General features: G+C 33.0%; 1 protein-coding gene across 3 annotated transcripts in view; it reads left to right on the top strand.

Moving 5' to 3' along the window:
• Positions 1-17,589, top strand: part of LOC140436975 (uncharacterized) — a 91,191-nt gene that overhangs the window by 57,913 nt on the left and 15,689 nt on the right. For all 3 annotated transcript variants that reach the window (XM_072526166.1, XM_072526167.1, XM_072526168.1), the window contains 5 exons: positions 7,407-7,586; positions 12,351-12,653; positions 16,864-17,000; positions 17,058-17,245; positions 17,323-17,510. In XM_072526166.1, coding sequence (XP_072382267.1) covers positions 7,407-7,586; positions 12,351-12,653; positions 16,864-17,000; positions 17,058-17,245; positions 17,323-17,510 — 996 coding nt within the window. The remainder of the gene's footprint in view (positions 1-7,406; positions 7,587-12,350; positions 12,654-16,863; positions 17,001-17,057; positions 17,246-17,322; positions 17,511-17,589) is intronic.

Here is a 17,589-nt window from a genome sequence, read left to right as displayed (position 1 = left end):
TGAATTTCTTTCCAGAAAATTTACGTGCTTAACTGATGAACATAGAGAATCGTTCCACCAAGACGTTGTAGACATGGAAAACCGTTACCAAGGTAAATAAAGTCCAAGTCTGCTGGCATATTACTGCTGTAACCTTCCTCGTAGCAAATAAAGTGTGAGTGATTGAAAAAATTTAAGTTTACTTTTGGCTTTCTAATGATATTCTACATAATCAACACCATTTTTTTATCCATGTCACAAAAAAAATTGATTTTAGTTGACCAGTTCTGTTTGTTTAATGCCGTTTTCACAATCTATTAATATTCAACTATCTTCTTTATTTAGGCTTTTGCTCTTTGGATTCTTTTCAGCATACTTTCTGTTTGTGAGTTCTTCCAAATGGTCGACAGCTAATTCAAGTATTACTCGAATCAATTTATATGCATTATTTTTAACATGATCAGATCTAGGATTTCAACATTCCTCGGTTTGGCCCTTAAATTATTGGCCTCTGTAATTCTCAAAACTTCATCTCCGCCGATTTCAATATGCTTTTGTTTCTATCAGTATTGATATCGTACGTGAGTATGGATCTTCACATATTTAGTATATTTTCACTTGTGCTACATTGTGTTGTTATATCTTTATTTCTCGAAACCATCTCCCCCGGTCCTTCTGATACAATTTAATCTTTGTTTATCTAATGTTTGATTTCATTTTATGGATCAGTACTAGTAGAGCTGTGCTCTCCCAAGTATTTAACTGCATTACTTGTTCAATACTTCATCAATTACGGTTTTATATTGTGATGAAGATTTTTACTGAACATCACATGTCCTTCGTTTTTTTCTGATTCTCAATATGATCATGGTGTGTTCCAAACATTATTGTTGCAACAACTGCATAACAAACCATGCTTACCGACTTATTATGTATCGTGTATCTCGGGTTAAGGAAGACAACTCATTTCTTTATCGATGCCTGATCAAGTTAAATATTATTTATATGGGATTAAACCACAGTTTGATTGTAATAAAAATTACATTTTATTTCTTCTACTTCTTTAGTATTGGCAACCAGAGATTTGGTTTGGTTTTAGACAAAATAGATCTCAGTGTATTGGTTGTTTTGAATGTTGTTCTGATTTTGTTTTTATCCTATCCTTTTTAATTTTTCTGATTAGCCCTTTACATATGGTAATGTTGTCGTCTTCAAATCCCTCCTTCTGAATTGCTTGTGGTGTTGCATTATTTCCTTTATTCAATCTTATGAAATTCCTTTTTTATAAATGACAATGGATAATTATTTTTTGTTAAAACCTTTGTTAACAGGATTTTTCCTCTTGAAATGCATTTTAGTTAGAGCAAGTGTTATGAGCTCTATCATCTGATTTTATTATTCCTTTTTTGATGTTTATGTTGTGATTTGAATGAGTGATAATTTAAATATCTGTTGGTGTGATGACTCAGACCAATTTGCAACAGCATGGCTTCTCCTTGCAGCAGACTGTCCAAGTTTCTTCTAGACATAATACAGCTTTTAGCACACAACACATCTTTTATCAAAAACTTAGCGATTATTGCAGTTTCCCATCGTTGAAGTTGTCCCATAATATATGAATTCTTCATTATGTTCATAATGTCCAGATCATACATGTTTGTTTAATTTTGGTTAAATGTCGAAAGATTTGATCATAAGGTTTTTCTATTTCATTATCATACTTCTTGTATGCAGTTAGGGTATAGATTTGCAATATATTTGGTTTAACTCTTGAATATTTATCTAAATAAATATCACTATCTGAAATAGGTATGAAGTTAGTGGCATATTTCTTTAATTCAGCAGTAATATTCCTTCTCCATTTATGTGGGGTGTGTTCTCTGCGGTGTTACTGGAGTAATATAATATCGTGTTTCATTTCACGATTGACTATATTATTTCTGATTTCTATAAGATCTATTTTCATTATTTTCATTTCTTTTATTACATTGTCAAGTTTTCCAGCTGCGAACGGTCCTAAGACTTAAGTGCAGACTCTCAAATTAGATTTTATTATCTGATTCCTTCGTGAACTTTTCGCATGTTTGCGGACTGAGGAACCTCGTGGTAATGTGTTTCTCCTCTCCTGTCGATCATTAACAGTTTGTAATTGAAGTGAATGTCATGGTGGGGAATCATGGCGATATTTAATGCAGTGGGTTTCCATCGCTTTCCGCATTCTCATGCCGCTAAACAGTCATTTGGTTCATCCGAGTTTAGGGCCAATTTGTCAACCCCAGAACAAGAGTGTCTTATTACTTACCAACTCATTCGCCCGAAGCCCTTGGTCAGAAATGCGAATTGCTTATACCGGCAATCACTCAGTGAAACTTTCGCACTATTTGATTACCCTCTCTTAGTTTAGCCCGCAGCTCGATGTAGTTATCGTGTTATGCGCAAGTGGAGGTTTAAGTGAGAGTTGACTGCCTTATGAGGACCAGTTGTTTGAAACACCTCCAGTATATGACTCTTTGTACGACTATTTCAAAAACAAAAGGTATCTACTAGCTTTACAACGTCATTTTTCTTATGTTTTTTTTTTAAAAGGTAAAACTTGCGTCTGTTGCAGATACTATTTCTTCATAAGTGTTACTGTTCATCTATATTTGCAATTCATTCTTCTAATTTACAAAAACTTTTAAAATTAAAAGTTTGTCTTAGATAAGCAGCGTCAACAAATAGACGCAACTGGTCTTATATTTTATCTTTATTCTTCTGTTGACTTCCAGATTTTTTTCATTTATGTTGGATCATGGTCTTATTTGAATGATGCATGTTCAAAGTCGAAGCACGCGGCGATAGCACCACATTTCGAAGGCGTACAATGATTTAGATGTTTCCTTTGCCAAGGTCCAGACTTTAACTCCATATAAAAGGGCAAAAAACAAATAGTATTTCAAACAACATATCGGTACCTCGGAGGTAAAGGACACTATGTCCATTTTCTTACTTTTTCAGGAGAGCAGTTTTAAAATTTTTTAAATTTGTAATCAGTAAATACTCAAATGTTTCATATATTTAACCAAGATTAATATATTATTATTGTGGTGTGTATAATCGTTTTTCATTCCATGAAGTGTTATATACCTGAGGTTTACCGTTCATTATTTAAAATTTTTTTAAAAATGTGTAGTTGGACATAGTGTTGTTTACCTCTAACAACTTTTTTAAATAATGCGGCATTGCATGTTAAGGTCTTTACGAAATAAACAATACAAACACATTAAACAGCCTATACTATTATTTTATTAGAGGTAAATATTATAATGTTATAATAATTAAGTAAAATTATAGACAAGTTTCAAAATTATTAAAGATGCTCCATATCATCTTCATCTTCTTGTGGGTAATCGTTTGTGGCTACATCGCTGTGTTAAATTTTGATAAAACGCATGACAAACTGACGGAACAAAAGGCAGTAGTGCAATTAAGTCATTGTACTTTTGTTTTGTGATTGGTAATGGGATTACTGAGACTTGATTTAATTGGGCTGGAAACGTTACTTGCTGTCTTCGATACCTCATGAAGTCCACTTCATACATATTTTGATTATTGAAATCGGTCTTATAAAAGAACTTTCCAATGTGTTCTTATTGGACTTGTAGGAAAACACATGTTGACAGTAGAATAGGGTCTTTATTAACATTTTTTTTTTTCTATTTACAAAAGGAGGATTAGATGACAATTTCTTATCGAACAGCGTTGTGAAGTTTTTGAAATCTGCAAGTTCCATATTGTGCACTGTGTATTTACCTGATGTTTGCCTAACTAGTTGTTGCCAAATGAAATCGTAGGCTTCCACGGCCAGAGTCAGAATTATAGTTTATTCGTCTTCCGGGTTTGGACCGTGTCATTTGTGAGTGACCCAAAAGTGGGTTCATCTCGACGTTTCGCTACAATTGTATGTAGCTTCTTCAGGAGAACAAAAAAGAAAAAGAAAAACAAGAGACAGGAAGATGGGTAGTTAGCAACGGTAACTCAGTTACTCAACGCAACCAGAGGCGAATACTAACTACCAAGATGGGCATTTGGTCACAGTAACTCAACTACTCAACGCAGCCAGAGGTGAAAACCAAATGCCAGGACAGGGATTCACGTCCAACAGCTCAGTCACACTGCCAAGAAACCGGTCATTCCATATTATTCGAAAAAACCCATATTATTTCTAAGAGCCCCTTCTTTTATTCCAGGAAAATCCGCGAATCTCTAGAGATCCGAAAAAATCCACATAATATCAATCGAGAGGAAGGATACTACTTGTCTCCCATCTGGAATCTCAGTCTAGAGCCGCCGTCCGGTCCCGCTACCACGATGCAGCCACATGATTGGCCAGCGCGCGCTTCTTGACGTTCGCGCCACGGAGTGTGCCGATACGTCCCGACACGACAGGTCACCGCGACTATAAATAGAGCGGTAGCGGAGTAATCGTCGGATTCACTCCCTGCCTCTCGACGCGTTAGTGTTCTGAGCTGTTGGACGTGAATCCCTGTCCTGGCATTTGGTTTTCACCTCTGGCTGCGTTGAGTAGTTGAGTTACTGTGACCAAATGCCCATCTTGGTAGTTAGTATTCGCCTCTGGTTGCGTTGAGTAACTGAGTTACCGTTGCTAACTACCCATCTTCCTGTCTCTTGTTTTTCTTTTTCTTTTTTGTTCTCCTGAAGAAGCTACATACAATTGTAGCGAAACGTCGAGATGAACCCACTTTTGGGTCACTCACAAAACGGTCCAAACCCGGAAGACGAATAAACTATAGTTGTTGCCAGTCCCATGGTGTTAAAATGGCCAAATTGGAGAGTTTCTTTCTTTTTCTTTCGGTTAAAGCATGAACAGTGCCTGCTTCCATATGTGTGTGCCCTTTCAGTAAAAACGTTTGAGTGATCGTCTTTATTTGCAGTATCCAAAAATAGCACATTATAATACTTATATTTTTATTTTGTCCATAGCAGTTATCGGTCCAAAGAGTGATGTCCTCTACTTGACTACCTGGAATTGTATTGTCAGACTATTTCAAAATTGACGAGGCAAACATTTTTGCAAATCACCAGATAGTACTTTGTATTTTGGTGACTCTTTAGCTATTATAAAGTACAATTGTTTTAAGTTATACCGAGTTTTAGATTCAATTAGGTAAGCATCATAATCAGCTTGTATACTGGTTAGTTCATCTGCAGTAAGATTATTTTTTAATTGAGCGGTGAATGTACTGCATGTATCGCAAATGTCTCTTTCGGGCGGTTTAAACGACAACTTGAAGTCTTTATTAAAAATATCTGCGTACAACCACTTTTTTGCTCTGAGCTTTGGATCTACATGTCTTTCATTGCATTCATCAATGTACAGTTGTTATATCTTTTCTATTGTAAGTTCTGTGCCCAGATAATCTCTCTTACTCCTTTCTCTGGAATAATGACGCTCGTATTTTGGGAATTATTTAATATGTTGATGTATACTATTTATGGTTTCGGTAGGAGTTTTATTGGTTGGCGTGTGTCTACCTTTTTGATCAGTTCTTAATAAACCTCCTGGTTCAATTTTTTTCAACATATTTACTACTACTAAATTAGATATACAAAGTGTGTTTAAAAACATAACCTTGCACACCTTCAATAGCTGATTGTTCTCTGTAAAATGGTAGTGTAGTGTATTATTTTTAGATTTGGTACAATTTGGATCTTTTTTTCTTGATCGAAGAGTAGCTTGGATGTCGATACATGAGAAGATAAATTGCTTTTTAAGATCTGAAACGTTGGTCTCAGTCCAGTCTGATTTGAAAATTTTTTGTCTTTCGTATTCTGGCAATCTTTCAGAGCATTTCATGCGACACATGCAAGGAGGCTTTAACATTTTTGCAGGCATGTCTTTGCCTCTTTTACTGAGATACTCTTTCCCACCAGCTATTTTTCGTTTGCGAAGATTACAGGCCCAATTTTGTTCATTTACTACACGTTTTTTACCTTTTTGTTTGCACTTAGTTATATTTTGTACATTTCTTTTAACACTTTTCTCTTCTAAAATCACTGCTTAGGGATAAATCGTCCTGAAGAAGTTTTTTTTATTGCCCCACTAATCGTAGGAGTAATAATAGCTTTCTCTTTTACCTTTGTTTTCGCTGGTTTACTTATACGTCTCATATCATTGTCGTCCGATTCTGAGCTTTCACCACTTGGAGGCTCATAGATTTTATTAATATCCGAATTTTCATCTCCAAACAAATTATCATTTTCGTTCACTTCTTTCTGATAACGAATATATTATATCAAACCAGCTAAAAGAAGGACTTGAATCGTGTTTTATTATAATTTATGAAAATATTTTAATTCAAAAATAATGTTAAAAAATAAAAAATTTAGACATGACTTTAAATTATGTTCAATTTCAAATCGAGAGCTGTCATTCGTTTCTCGTAAAGTGTAGCACAAAACTGTATTGAGTTGTGGCATACTAGAATAAATAAAACACACTGGAAAAATTAAAAATTTAATTTGAAATTAATACAAAATGAATAACTTTTATAGTGAACAAGTGTGTAATTTAAATATATGTATTATAATTCGAAACTGCTGAAATAATAGTATTTTGTCATATCTCCATTATTAAAAAAATTTTCAAACATTTTGGACATTAACTCAACCGTCTCTCTGGTTATTAAATTTATTAGATACCGTTTTTTGTTATTAATAATAAAAATAATATTTATCTAAACACATTTTTGAACGTTATTTTTTTTATTTAGATTTAGTGCAATTCCGTTATCTGTGATGGCAACAATGAATTGTTTCACGAACCATTGTCTCCAGTCTGAACCAGAGATATGTAAGAGAGGCTCTCTTATATATATATATATATATATATATATATATATATATATATATATATATATATATATATATATATCTTTGGTCTGAACACTGGTTTACATTGGGGAAAAAAGTGTATCATTTTTATATGACGGGAAGTGTACAAGGGTACATAACACTATGTCCGGATGGTAAATGACGGTGCACACATATAGTAGAGGTAGTCCACATGGTGTTGTTTACCTCTGACTGGAAGTGGACTTGGTGTTTATTAAAAAGTCGGTAACTTGCCGTAAAATTGTCTCTGGACATAGTATGGTTTACCTATGTGTAGAGCCAGAAAAGTTATTTTTAAAAGTGCAATAATCTAAATTTCGATAAAAATGGACATAGTGTCCTTTACCTCCGGGGTACACATATGTTCTTTTGTTCCAAACAAATCATAATGTAGCAAATTAGTTTATGGCTTTATTTAAAAAGTTGTCATGAAATTTAACATTGCACAGAACATAATCGTGGAAGTCACACTTATCCACATTTTTCCTTTGTTACATAAATTACTATATTTCGTGTATTTTATGAATTTTCAGGTAAATATATTCCTCCAGCTAAACGGAAGAATCAGAACAATGGCAAATTAGTAAGAAGTACTCCGCCTCCAAGCCAGAGTAACAGCAATCAGAATACTCCATCACCGAAAGAAACTAGACCACCCATGACTTATCCCACTCTAACATCCCCGCATCAAACGAATGTACATGTGCAACAAGGTAACATTATTTAAATTTAATATCCATTATTGAAGTGCGTTTATTAGGTTTATAGGTCAACACGGAGTAACTTACAACATTATTAGCCATTTTTAATTGGGATGAACGTCCCGTTATTTATTACCATCGTAACTGTTCCAGCATATTTTATTGACTTCCATTATCCATTATGTTATGCAATTAGCTTAGTTGCCCATTGTATATCCTTCATTGTGGCTATGTGGTCAATTCCATGTCTGTTTTGAAGATATTGCTACAACTTTTGTGATAGAAGTTTCTTTAATAAATTTTATTAAAAAATTACTTTTTAAAGATATCATAAAGAAGGAAGGTGATATTATAAGGGATTTTAAAATGAAGTTGTCATTCAACAGAATACACTAATTCCTAAATCCTCATCAAATATTTTCATTGCTATCTTGAGGAATCCTTAAATTTATATGAATGTCACAATGTTAATTAATTTTATAATTAATTACTACTAAAGAAATACAAATATAATGTTTATTGACTTCGAAAAGGCCTTCAATAGTATAAACAGAGAACAAATGTAGAAGATTCTGAAACTATACGGACTACCAATGAAATACATTAACCTGATCAGATTATGCTACAAGAGATACAGAGCCAGACTGGAACATGCGGGAGCAATGGTAGAAGATATAGCTATGCAAATCGTTAGTTAAACAAGGATGCGTACTGACTCCGACACCATTTCTAATCATAAGGGACTTGATCATTGAGAAAGTAAGCAATAAAAAACATGTATTAGGTAGATCTTGCACAAACAATTGGAGGACTTGGAGTTCCCAGACTACATTTATGTCCTAACCGAACATATCAACCATATGCAGAAGAAGGTCGAGAAGATTGCAAAATACTCCACTGTGAACCTTAGATAAAATACAGAAAAAACGAAACTCGTAAAAAACAACAGCCACTAAAATTAAAATAAATGGAAGACAACTAGAAGAAGTAGATAAGTTTACATATCTGGGATCAATCATGCAAAAAAAGGAGGTAGAAGATCAGATGTAGAAAAAAGAATAGTAAAGGCATAACATGCATATAACTCCTTAAAGAAAATCTGGAACATACGCGATATATTAGAATTAACCAAAATCAAAATATTTAACAGCTGTATAAACTATTATTGTATGGCGCAGAATCTTGGAGACATGAAAAAAAAAACTACCAAAAAATTATAAACCTTTATAAATAAATCGTTCAGAAAAATTCTAAAATATACTAGTAAATATTGATAAAATAACAACCGCAGAAATATGGAGAAGAACAAAACAAGAGAAAATAGCAGTCACAATTAAACAAGAAAATGGAAATCGACTAAGCATACACTAACGAAAGGCCAAAATAATATAACCACACAGGCACTTGAATACCAACCAGACAGGAGAAGAGAAAGACTGGATAATAGCTGGAGAAGAAATGTATCAAGATATCATGAAAGAATTGGTCTGAGGTGGAGAGAGATCAAACAGAGATCGAGAAATAGAAAAGAATGTAAAATACTTGTACAGGAAATTTCGAAGGAATAAAACAGAAGAGAATGTGCTGTTCCAGCCAGTCAGGCATCTTTCATTTTTGGCTAAAAAATGCAAGAGCGCTCAATACTTCATCAGGAGGGAAGGAGGTAGAGAGACAGAAAATTAAAATTAAAATCTTCATAGCAACTCATTTGTTTCAAACTTTGTCAAATACCTGTTCCATATCTATGAAGTTTTTTTTTATTTTACTTATAAGACTTAAATGATCAATGTCTAGCGAGGAAGTGGCTTTTATGTCTGATATTAGTCTTTTTGTCCATTGTACTTCAGTTTTTTTCTGTCTCCCATTCATATTTATAAAAAGATCTTTCTGAATCTCGGTTCGCATCTAGGAAAGTGTTCCTGTTCCTCCTTCATATTTTTTTTTCTTCCTTGCTAAGAGACTAATAATGATGAGCATACCAGATATGACTTGTAAGGCAACTGTATATGTACACTTATGTAACAGCTTTTTACATCTTTTTAATATCTACATACATTTCATCTTTCATACTTACTAGGTTTGCTTAAGTTTAGTACCATTTTTATTACAGAGTTTCTTATAGTTCCCACTTTCAAACCTATATTAATTAGATGTTTTGTACACCCTACATTCGTTATCTCGGCATATGTTCAGGTTTTTCGCACAGTCTACTGGCTCTAGTGTAATACTAATTAGTGTAAAAAGTCATTCAAACTCCTTTCTGTTATATATTTTTATAATAATGTCCATCATGGTCGCAGTCAACTCTAGATCGTTTGTATCCATATTATTGTTTGACTTTTACTAACCTTTCGCGGTCTACGTATGTAGTTACATATCTACAACAGTTTATTTTTAGCATTACGTTATTAGATATAACATAACATTGGCTCTAATATAAATCATTGTGCCATCTTGGCCGATAGGTTTATGTCATCATTTGACAGCGTTAGGAGCCTATCGTGTTGGTAGCTCTGAATCACACTTTTTATTAAATAATCTGACCAGCTTTTGCTTCTAATTTTATTTGTATGAGTCCAGTTAACAGAGAAGGCATTTTTCTCATCAAACATAAAGAGTGTGGTCTATTTGTTCTCGTTGCTTTTACTCTTTTAGATATCAGCATCCACTCTTGATTTCTTTGAGATATTCGGTACCGTTCATCTGCATAAAGATTCTATGTATTGATATGTTTTATATTCACTTCTATATACGTGTCTTATACAATTTTCTCAAGCATTCTAGCAACTATATTGGTCTGCCAGAATAGGTGTATGAGCCTTCGTATAGAATAGTACTGTTAGTTTTGCTCATAGATTCCGTTGATAATTTTTGAAAACCTTCATTCAGCATTTGTAATACAATGTGTTTTTTCATAACATCTTAATCGCTTGCGATTTCTCACAAGGCCTAGTTCACAACTCTGTGTTGAATGGTCATATATATATATATATATATATATATATATATATATATATATATATATATATATATATATATATATATTGAGATGATTGGTGTTTAAAAAATTAATTTATAAGTTATATACTAGAAAATAATTATAGTATTGTAAATATATTTAAGTGAGCCATGTGCATAGGCAACCAACTATACAGTAAGTGACAGATAGAAATTAATAATTATTACGAATATAAAGTGGGGTTATAATGATATGTTGTTTAAAATGTGTAGTTTATTAAATTAGAGTGTTAGTTACTGATTTAAGTGTATATTCTGATCTGAAAAGCCTAAATGTCAACAAAATTATCAATAGAAAATTAAAGAATTCTCCAGAATACAGAATTTGACCTTTGTTTACGGTAGAACATTCTCGAATAATGGTTATGTCTGTGGATCGAACATATACGTTTTCCAGAACACTAGAGGAAATAGAACAAATCGAACAGGATTTCAAACCAGATGGTTCTGGAAGATTGAAAAGGTATAAATACTCGGTGATTTGGATTCAAGATGGCCAGTTTTAGTATGAAAGTTAGTTAGAGTCAGTCAATCAGTTACAGTTCAGTAAGTTCAAGATAGTCAGAAGGTCCAATTGTTCAATATAGTGAGTTAAATGAAGATTAAGAAACAGTATAAAGAAAATATTATTGAAGATTAAAAATTATGTTATGTATAAATGGTGATTGGATAATGGAAGAAGTATTAATTGAATATTAAAATTATATAATATATTTGGTGATTGGATATTGGTATAGTGAAAAGAAGAATAAATATAAATATATAATATATCTGGTGATTGGATATTGGTATATTGAAAAGAAGAATAAATTTAAATGCTGTTTGCTGGTTTGCTTGGTGGTTTATAAATGCTTAAGAAGAAATATATTTTAAATTGGTGGAAGCTGATAATTGGAAAAAGTAATTTCACAAAAACAAGGATAACCGAAGCACGAAGACATTGAATGGTGATTAGAATCTATATAGTGGAAAACAGTTCATTTAGGCATTCAGTGACAGAAAGGTACAAAATTTTGTTAATATAATTTAGTTAGTGTCATAACAATTTCAATTTTGAAGATAGTTTGTTTAAATTTTACATTGTCTATAGAATTTAATTAGTTTCATAAGAATTTCAATTTAAAGATAGTTTATTTTAAATTTACATTGGCTAGGTTAGATACATATGTGTGTTTCATAATAGATATAATAAAGATAATTTAAAAAAGTACTTACAAACTAATTCTTTGAGAACCGCGATAAAAACCCTATATTATTAAAAAACACTCATTGCTCATCATTCACAAATAATACATCATAATATATATATATATATATATATATATATATATATATATATATATATAATATAATGTGTGTCATGTACCATTTAGTGTACCAGATAGATTACGTTTCGTGGTTTGTTAAGGCCTGAAGTGACGACTTGTGCAATACTTTTTGATTTTGTAGTGGGAATTGAATCCACATCATTTGACACCAAATACATTTGGATACATTCACCTCTGCATGACCTAGACCGCATTCCATTTCCTTCCCAATTAGTAATTTCTCCTAGTAATAGCAGTCCTATGAGTTACTGAGACCAGGTGTATTTCTTTACCAAAGTACCTAAGTTCTTTCCCTTCGAACCCAGTATCCACTTATTATAAACTTCGCATTTGATATAATTATACTGTATTTACTGTAAAATTGTCAAATTTTATAAGCAGGTTGGTAAAATGTTCTTAATTTGTTTAAATTCCTTATTTTTGATTTCAGTGCTCCCTCAACATCAGCCACCACCCCATATGCACAATGCTACAGTACATTCGCCGCCTATGAACATGCAACCACATGTAATACCACCTCCAAACCATTCGCGTCCTCATTCTCATACACCTCCTCATCAATTCCAACCTCCTGTGCAATCTAGACCGCCACCACCTCAACCCATTCCTCAGCAGCCGCCTCATCAACCTAAGGCCCAAATGAACGGTGAAGCCAAAGTGCCGCCACCACGTCAACAGAGGGTATACCAAAGCCAGCAATATCCACCTCCAGAAATGAAACCAGATATACCAGGTAAGAAATGTAAATAAAATCTATTGTTTTTTTAAACTTACACCCGGTTTCTGTTTCACATTGTTTAAAATAAATGGGCCCTAGTCCCATCTTCGGTAAGTGTCTCGAAGCTACACTTCTTGTTTTATCTTCCTGCTGGGTATAACTAAGTGGAACTACAATATATAACGGGAAATAATAATGTACATGAACCATCTTCACTTAATATTCATTTTAATCTTTCGAATAATATTTCCTATAATATTCTTTTGTTTCAATACATAAGTGTTGTAGTAAGTCCAAATATTTTTTCCAATGGTATGTATTACATATTTTATTTTCATACAATCAAATTTTTTTTGGGAATTTTCTGTGAAATTTTCATCGAGATCGCGCCAATTATACCAAAGAATTTGTAACAATCAGTGAACTGTGCTACTTTGTGAACATAGACTTTGTGTCTCGAAGGCCCCGTTGCTCATTCGTTGGTGATAATGGGCGGGGTCGTTTAAGAAAGTAGGAAACACGTGAAGTATAGAACAAGAAAAGAAAAAAGACCAGAACAGTTGTTCACAAAAAATGAGCGCCACTGTTTAAATATTTGAATCCAAAAAGAAGAAGACTTAATGGATGTTTTGCCAATAAATACAACTTCCTTATCCCTTAATTCATTACGTATACTTTGCAGAGTAACATATTTCTCTAAAAAAAAAAACGGTATATATCGCACTGTTCTAACTAGTTCAATGTAAAGAAAATAAATACTTTATTTTTATAAAACTATTATTTTAAACTAAAAACCTCAAGAATATTACTTAATATCAATCAATGTATTCAGTACAAATTTTCTTACAACTACTTTCATCAATATTTGTTTAGAATATACATTTATGTAAAATATTGATTAAAAAGTACGTTCTGGTTTATTATCTAATTCAGATTGAAGAAATTGGTACTTACTTTGTTGGTACATGTCGTATAGGTAATGTATTTCGCACTGCCATTTTGATCTCTAAGATAGATGTTATCTTGATTTTCGGACGAAGTTAACTTTTGTCTGGCTTTGAAAGAATATCTATGATTATTCTCTTTCCTTTTGATAATTATACATCCGTCGTGATATTATGCAGCAGCTACTCTCTTAAATAATGAGTTGTTCAATAATATGTATTCTGATAAACGAATATACATTTCAATATGTTACCTGTTAAACAGATGAAAATGGCTCCCAAAGGCCCTCTATTCATTTTTTGTAATTCGAAATTACATACATTTAAACACATTTATCATAAGATGCTGTGCTTGAGAATTGAGTGGTTTATCAGGCATACTCTAAAAATAAAAACCCTTAAAAAGTATTTCATATCACTCATTTAGCCATACTTAAATAACTAAATGTCAATTTAGAGGTTAGAGTAAATATTATATTATTCTTCATTGGCTAATAAATAAATTCTTACCGTAATAAATCGAACATGAAGTTAACGGTTAGTCGTTATAACAACTGTTTGTTAAAAAATGTAGATTCAAAGTACGAAAAAGGACTGAATATTTAAATGTCCCGAAAATAATTTGTAAACATATTACAAACGCAGTCAAATGAAAACTTACAACGGACTACCTAAGTCTGACGTCACAATGGGCGGGTTTTTAAAAACCTTTCCAAACATTTCTAATTTGTGTGTATGTTGAAATGTAAGTTGAAAAGCTTTAATCAAACAATAACATAACCTTAAAATATGAACAATCATAGTAAATATCTTAATACTTTGATATTCTTACCTCACAAATTCACGAACAACAAATAATACCAATTGCACAGAATGAATGTTCATAACCAAAAGTCCTTATTTATTCTTCAAACAATTAAAAAACCAATATTTCCAACTTCTTATGGGACAAATACACATGACATTGTGACCAGAGCTTAGACAGTCCATTGCCAGTAAGTAGGTAAATCAATCACCAACCATCGACCTATGGCTGTCTTTGTTCGATGTATGCTGTTGTGTATGGACGTAATATAACGTATAAGTAAAAAACGTAATATAAAAAAAATCGCATTTTACGTATTTTATCGCATTACGTATCTATTTTAAATGAATAAGCATGCAATAAAAAAATAGCAAAGTTTTTATAAATATGTATATAAAGAGAATGTGAAAGTAATGTTTAGGTAATCCTATTCACCTTAAATCATGGTTAGAGGCTGTACAAAGAATATATCACTAGTATCAAATAATAATATACCTACTGCCTAAATTAAATATCACCGATTTTTTTTTGGTCCTCACCTCTAGCAAATTTTGCGCGTTCGCTGCCACTTCATCTTCCCCCTTTTCGGTAAAATTGAAAAATCGGCAGAAGTATCGGACGACCGCGCATGGAGTGACAACCTTCCATAGAGGTATGAATCCGCCAATGAACAAGCAGAATTGCTTATAAAGAGGAAGAAGAAGAAAATTGAAAAAGTCACAACTATCACTCATAATCGGATTAAGTTAGTTCTAAGTTCTGCGATACTGTAGAATCTTAATAGGGATTGCATTTGAGCCCATGACCCCATATTAATAAAGGGGTCATTCTAAAAACAGAGGTGTTGACAGCGAATGTTACATCTTCGCCGGCAGACGGAAAAATGACTTGATTCGAAAAATTGGGTATATTTCATCATCATCATCACTGCTGAACATAGGTTACCCTCAACGCTTTCCATCTGTCTGTCTTGTGCGGCTTGCATCCAGTTACTGCTAACAAGCTTCAGGCCGTAAGTCTATCTGGTTGGTGAGCGTCCTCAGCTCTGTAGTGCTTCTTATCTTGGTGTATATACGTTTTTGTCCATCGGCTGTCCAATTCCATTTTAGCGATGCTATTTTTCGATAACGTCTGTTGTTTTTCTTCTATGACATATTTCTTCGTTTGGGATTTGGTCTTTCAGAGAGATGCCCAACATCTGGCGCTCCATAACCCTCTGAGTCGCGCGAATCTTATCCACTACCTTTTTTGTGAGTGTTAATGTTTCCGTTTCATAAGTGAATACAGGTAGCACACACTGGTCAAAGATTTTCCTTTTGAGGCATATGGGTAGGTCCGATTTAAATACATTTAAACGGTTTAAATGGTTTAATTTACCAAACGCTGCCCAGGTTAATCCTATATAACGTGGGAGCTCACATGTCTGGTTATCTCTGCCCAACCGAATTTCATATTTTAAGTACTTATACGATGCAGTCTGCACAATATCCCTTCCATCAACAGCAGTATTTTGATTTAGCACCAGATTAGTTATTACTTGTGTCTTGGTCATGTTAATCTTTAGTCCTTATATAATTTAATCCTTATATAATTTTTCCAACATCATTGCATCATCCATACGATCGGCTAGAAGCGTCGTGAATAGGTATATATATATATATATATATATATATATATATATATATATATATATATATATATATATATATATATATATATATATATATATATATATATTAGCGAAAAAAGTAACTTGTTTTAATTTGGAGGTACACTTTTCGGACAATAAACGGCATCTTAAAAGGAATCATTATTTAGAATATTTCGAACAAAAAAATTTTGGGATAATGGAACTTTTTATTAGTACTAAAATTTGCAAAAGTGATCATAAAAAATTATTGTGAGGGTCGACGGCAGAGAAAAGACAGAATATACAGAATCTCTCACGAAACTAGAAAAATAAAGAAAAATATTGGAAGGTGGAAGCGTTCCGACAGGATACAAATTTCTAGTTGTACTGTGTCTACTGTTACAATTTTATTCTCAATAAATTTATATTAGATAATTTACGGCACTTTGATCTGTAAAGGCAAGTTGCTATCAGCGCGTCAAGGTCACGGATATCTAACGTAAAAGCTACAAAAATTGCTTAAATATTGACAAAGTTTTAAGAGCATTAAAGCATCAAAAACTTAGGATTATTGCCCATTAAAGCAGTTTTATGTATTTTAGAATGTAAAAAAGCGTAAAATAAAAAAATATGAAATAAATAAAAATTTAAAAATACAGGAAACGTAGTATGAAGTTCCGCGCTAACCGACAGTACCACTTTTTTAACAATAAATACATGTTGTTGAATATCAAGTTCGAGGAAAGAAGTAGGATTTAAGATGAAGTTACAACAAAAACTTAACACCAACAAGATAGTAGAATGGTAAAGTAATAATAATAAATACATTAATCTTTTCTATTTCAGCTCCACATCAACCTAGACACAGGGAAGATACCATGAAAGACTTGCACCAGTTTTCGCAAGACTTTAAATTGGCACCAATGCCAACTGAACAACCTCCACCACAGATGCAACCGCCTCCGCCAGTGGTTGAGCAAGTGGTGAGATAATCCAAGCAATTAAATGTATGTAAATGGTCTATAATATTTGTGTTTTAGGTTCAACCTGTTCAACAAATTCTTCCCAATAAACCCCCACAACAGCCCTCACCACCACAACCTCAGCAGTCCATTAGTCCACAACAGGAAAATTTGGACAAAGTTACAAATACATTAAAGAAGTCAACATTGAATCCTAACGCAAAAGAATTTGTTTTGAATCCTTCTGCTAAACCATTTCAACCAAGGTTAGTGGTATTTTTAATTTTATATTACCTTGTCTTGGATTATATATTTGTTTTTTAATGTGTAATATTCTATTCAGGTCTCCAAGTACCCCATCAGCTAGCAGGCCTCATACTCCACAGACTCCAAGTCATAGCCCGTACATCCCAGCCACAGTTGGCGGGCCCGCTGTACAGCCACCTATGCAGGTTATGATGCCGTTGCACTACGTCATGACCAGCCAGCCGCAGTATCAACCGCCACCACAAGGCAATAAAATTCGACGTTGTAAGTTTATTATTGTTTATGGTCATTTGAAAGTATGAGCTGTTTAGGTGACCATAATATGTATAATCCTGTGCTGTGT

This window comes from Diabrotica undecimpunctata, chromosome 3 (genome assembly GCF_040954645.1).
Source record: "Diabrotica undecimpunctata isolate CICGRU chromosome 3, icDiaUnde3, whole genome shotgun sequence".
In the NCBI taxonomy this organism is placed as follows: domain Eukaryota; kingdom Metazoa; phylum Arthropoda; class Insecta; order Coleoptera; family Chrysomelidae; genus Diabrotica; species Diabrotica undecimpunctata.
The sequence above is the reverse complement of the archived record's forward strand: the minus strand, read 5'-3'. Positions and strand labels throughout refer to the sequence as shown.